Genomic DNA, 3,601 nt, shown 5'->3' on the forward strand with positions numbered 1-3,601 from the left:
GCCCGCGACATGTCCCGCAAGGTAGGTGGGAGCAGGAACGCCCCAGGAGCAGTGTGGGGGCCCCATACAGCTGAGGGGTCCCGTCGGGGCCCAAATGAACCCTTTGGGGTAAAAAAAAAGAGGGAGCAGCTGTGTCTGGTCCCGCTGGGAGGGCTCCAACAGATGGAGCTCAGGACCCCTTGACTGGGTGTGGCAGCAGGATTTGGGCCTATCGTTGTGGTTGGGATCAGGATTGGGTCCGTTGCTGGGGTGGGCAGAGCAGTCCCTGCTGCAGGGTGCTGCCCGGGGGCTGGGCTGGGTGGGGCTGACCCCTCGCCTCGGCCCAGAAGCCTCCCTGGACCGAGCATAAGGCCCCCGATGGGCGCACCTACTACTACAACTGCGACTCCAAGCAGTCCACCTGGGAGAAGCCGGACGAGCTCAAGTCCAAAGCAGAGGTAGGGGCCGCGGGGAGCAGGGCCCGGGGGGCAGCCCCGCATCTCCCTGCAGAGCAGGTCCCCAGCTCATGCCTGCTCCTGCAGCTGCTGCTGTCCCAGTGTCCCTGGCGCGAGTACAAGTCGGACACAGGCAAGTCCTATTACTACAACGCCCAGAGCAAGGAGTCGCGCTGGACCAAGCCCCGGGACCTGGATGAGCTGGAGGGTATGGGGCCGTGCTGGGGGGGAGCTGGGCTCTCGCGCATGGGGGCAGCCGTGGGCATCAGCGTAACAGGTGGCATCTTGTTTTGCAGCCTTGATCAAAGAGGAGGAGGAGGCCGGGTGAGTGGCTGATGCGGGGGGGCAGGGGAGGGCGCCACGGAGCAGGGGTGTGAGCTCAGGGGCTGCTGGAGCGACTGCCCCATCACCTCGGTGCCCACATCCCCCCACTCTAGGAGGCAGCAGGAGACGCCATCTGCCGCCTCCAGCCCGTCCCTGTCCTCAGCTGCCACCACGGACACGGAGGCCACAGCTGCAGATGAGCAGGAGCCGCTGGCACTAGGGGCCATGGCCGAAACCCCAGAGGAGGTCATGCCGCTGCAGGAGGAGGTGGCTGGCAGGGGGGGGGGGACGGGGGCCTGGGGGGAGGCATGGGGTCATGGAGGAGCCTGAGCCCCTGCCACGGGGCTACTGGCAGCTGGGGCAGCCCCAGTTGCCCCGCATCCAGCCCTTCCCTGGGGGCAATTCCAGCCTGGGTCCCACCTGCCCTGGGGACCAGGGTGGCTTCTTCCCTCCAGCTCCACCGAGCCTGGGGGCTGCCCTGGCCCCCACAGCCCTGCACCCAACACCGCGTTCTTTTCCTGGCCAGTGCCGACCCCAGCCGGCGGGAGGAGGATGAGCGTGGGGACGTGATGCCGAGTGCCGGCAGCTGGAGCACCAAGGAGGAAGCCAAGCAGGCGTTCAAGGACCTGCTGAAGGACAAGGTACCCGGAGCCATGGGGGGCAATGGCCGTGGGGGACTGTGGCCGTGGGGGCTGGTGCCACTGACCCGTGCCTCTATTGCAGGGCGTCGCTTCCAATGCATCGTGGGAGCAGGCCATGAAGATGATCATCAATGACCTGCGGTACAGGTAGGTGCCAGCCCAGCCCCCGCGTGCCAGCCCTGGCCCCTGATCTGGAGCTCAGCACCCCCAGTGGGGGGATGCCGGGCACTGCCCCCCCCCTGCGGCCGGTGCCCCCTGCTGGGCCAGGTTGGGGCTGGCGGAGCCCGGTGCCGCTCCCCCCAGCAGCCAGCGCCCCTGCCCTGTTCTCTGCAGCGTCTCCTCTCTCTGCCCGTTGCTGGAGCTGGCTGGCCCCGGCCCGTCGGCGCCAGCCCCTTTCCGGAGGCTGGCGATGGGGCCGCTCCTCCAGCCCGCCCGTCTGCTCTGTGCCCAGCGCCCTGCCCAAGCTGAGCGAGAAGAAGCAGGCCTTCAACGCCTACAAGGCCCAACGCGAGAAGGAGGAGAAGGAGGAGGCGCGGCTCCGGGCCAAGGAGGCCCGGGAGGAACTGCAGCGGTTCCTGGAGCAGCATGAGCGCATGAGCTCCACCACCCGCTACAGGTGGGGGGCAGCGCGGCTCGGGTGCTGCGTCCCCCTCTGGGGCCAGGGTTTGTGGGGGCCATGCTGGAGCAAGGGGTGTCATGGCCTGCATGCAGCCCAGGGCTGGGGGGGCTCGGGTGGCTCTGAGGGGCTGATGCATGGCTCGGGCTGGGTGGGGAGTGTCCCAGAAGATAGGGGCTGCTGTGGTGCATCTGTTGGCCTCCCCCACGTGCGTGGGCCGGGGGGCCAGCACAGAGCCGTGCCCCTCCTGCATTGACCAGACACGGGCCGGGAAGCGCTGCTGTGCCCCACAGCTGTGCCCGGAGGAGCCGGTGCCGTAACCCTCCCGGTCCGTGTGTCCCCCCCCGCCCCCAGGAAAGCTGAGCAGATGTTTGGGGAGCTGGAGGTCTGGGCTGTGGTCCCAGAGCGTGACCGCAAGGAGATCTACGATGATGTCCTCTTCTTCCTGGCCAAGAAGGAGAAGGTAGGGGTGGGACCTGTGCAGCCCTGGCTGCAGGTGGGAGCCGCTTGGGCCAGGAGAGCAGGGCTCCTTGTTGCTGGGTGCGTTGTGCTGGGGGCGGTGCTGCTGGCAGCTCATGCATGGCCTGGAGGATCTGTGACAAGTATCAGGCAGCACGAGTCCTCATCGGGCACAACCATGGGCTCCAGGGCCACAGAGCAGCAATGGTGCCCTGTACCAGGTGGCAGAGGGGGCTTGAGCGCCCAGCGCCAGGCTGCAGCATAGGAGCTACTCTGGGGTTCAGAGCTGTGAGGCCGGAAGCATTGAGTGGTCGCCGGGGGCTGGGCTGGGGGCTGCGATGCAGAGCAGTGTCGGTGAGCCGCAACACAGCTGGAACACGCTGGGGACTCAGCCTGGGGCCTGGGCCTCCCCCTGCCACCCTGACAAGGCAGCAGGGTCCTGGTTGAGCAGGCTGGCACCACCTGCCCCTCACGTGGTCCCTTTCCATGTAACGAGGAAACATTTTGCTGCTGTGGGCATCTGCTCCACACCTGGCATGTATACATGTTTCTAGGGCATCCGGCGTGGTGCAGGGGTCTCGTCCCAGCCCTCTTGGGGGTTGGACCCACAACTCCTGGTGCTAATGCAGCTCGGTGGGGGGGGCAGACCTGGGACTCACGGCCTGGGCTGGAGAGTGGCCCCAACTGGGCCGGTGGTGGATGGAGAGGAGCTGGGTAGGGCCCATAGCATGCCGGGCAGGGTGCCCATGCGCGAGGGCGTCTCATGCGCCCTGTCTCCTGCGCAGGAACACACCAAGCAGCTGCGCAAGCGCAACATCCAGGCACTGAAGAACATCCTGGATAGCATGAGCAACGTCAGCTTCCAGACCACCTGGTCCGAGGCCCAGCAGTACCTGATGGACAATCCCACCTTCGCAGAGGACGAGGACTTGCAGAGTGAGGGCAGCCCCAGCCCGGCCCGTGCCCCCACTGCGGGGGTGCTGCCATGCCACACCACGCTGTGCGTGCCCCTTTCTGCGCCTGCAGCCAGGGGACAAAACCCAGGCGTCCTGGCTTAACCCGTCAGGCCCCTGTGCCTCTCCCAGAGCTGGGAGACAATCTTTGCCTTGTAGCTCCCCCCTCCTCCC

At 67.1% G+C, this 3,601-nt stretch overlaps 1 protein-coding gene across 1 annotated transcript in view; it reads left to right on the forward strand.

The window, feature by feature from the left end:
- Positions 1–3,601, forward strand: part of PRPF40B (pre-mRNA processing factor 40 homolog B) — an 11,344-nt gene that overhangs the window by 3,202 nt on the left and 4,541 nt on the right. The window contains exons 6-15 of the mRNA XM_025212401.1: positions 1–21; positions 327–437; positions 522–642; positions 731–758; positions 872–1,036; positions 1,285–1,399; positions 1,482–1,546; positions 1,851–2,015; positions 2,370–2,478; positions 3,260–3,410. Coding sequence (XP_025068186.1) covers positions 1–21; positions 327–437; positions 522–642; positions 731–758; positions 872–1,036; positions 1,285–1,399; positions 1,482–1,546; positions 1,851–2,015; positions 2,370–2,478; positions 3,260–3,410 — 1,051 coding nt within the window. The remainder of the gene's footprint in view (positions 22–326; positions 438–521; positions 643–730; positions 759–871; positions 1,037–1,284; positions 1,400–1,481; positions 1,547–1,850; positions 2,016–2,369; positions 2,479–3,259; positions 3,411–3,601) is intronic.

Source organism: Alligator sinensis, unplaced genomic scaffold (genome assembly GCF_000455745.1).
Source record: "Alligator sinensis unplaced genomic scaffold, ASM45574v1 scaffold1329_1, whole genome shotgun sequence".
Taxonomy (NCBI): Eukaryota; Metazoa; Chordata; order Crocodylia; family Alligatoridae; genus Alligator; species Alligator sinensis.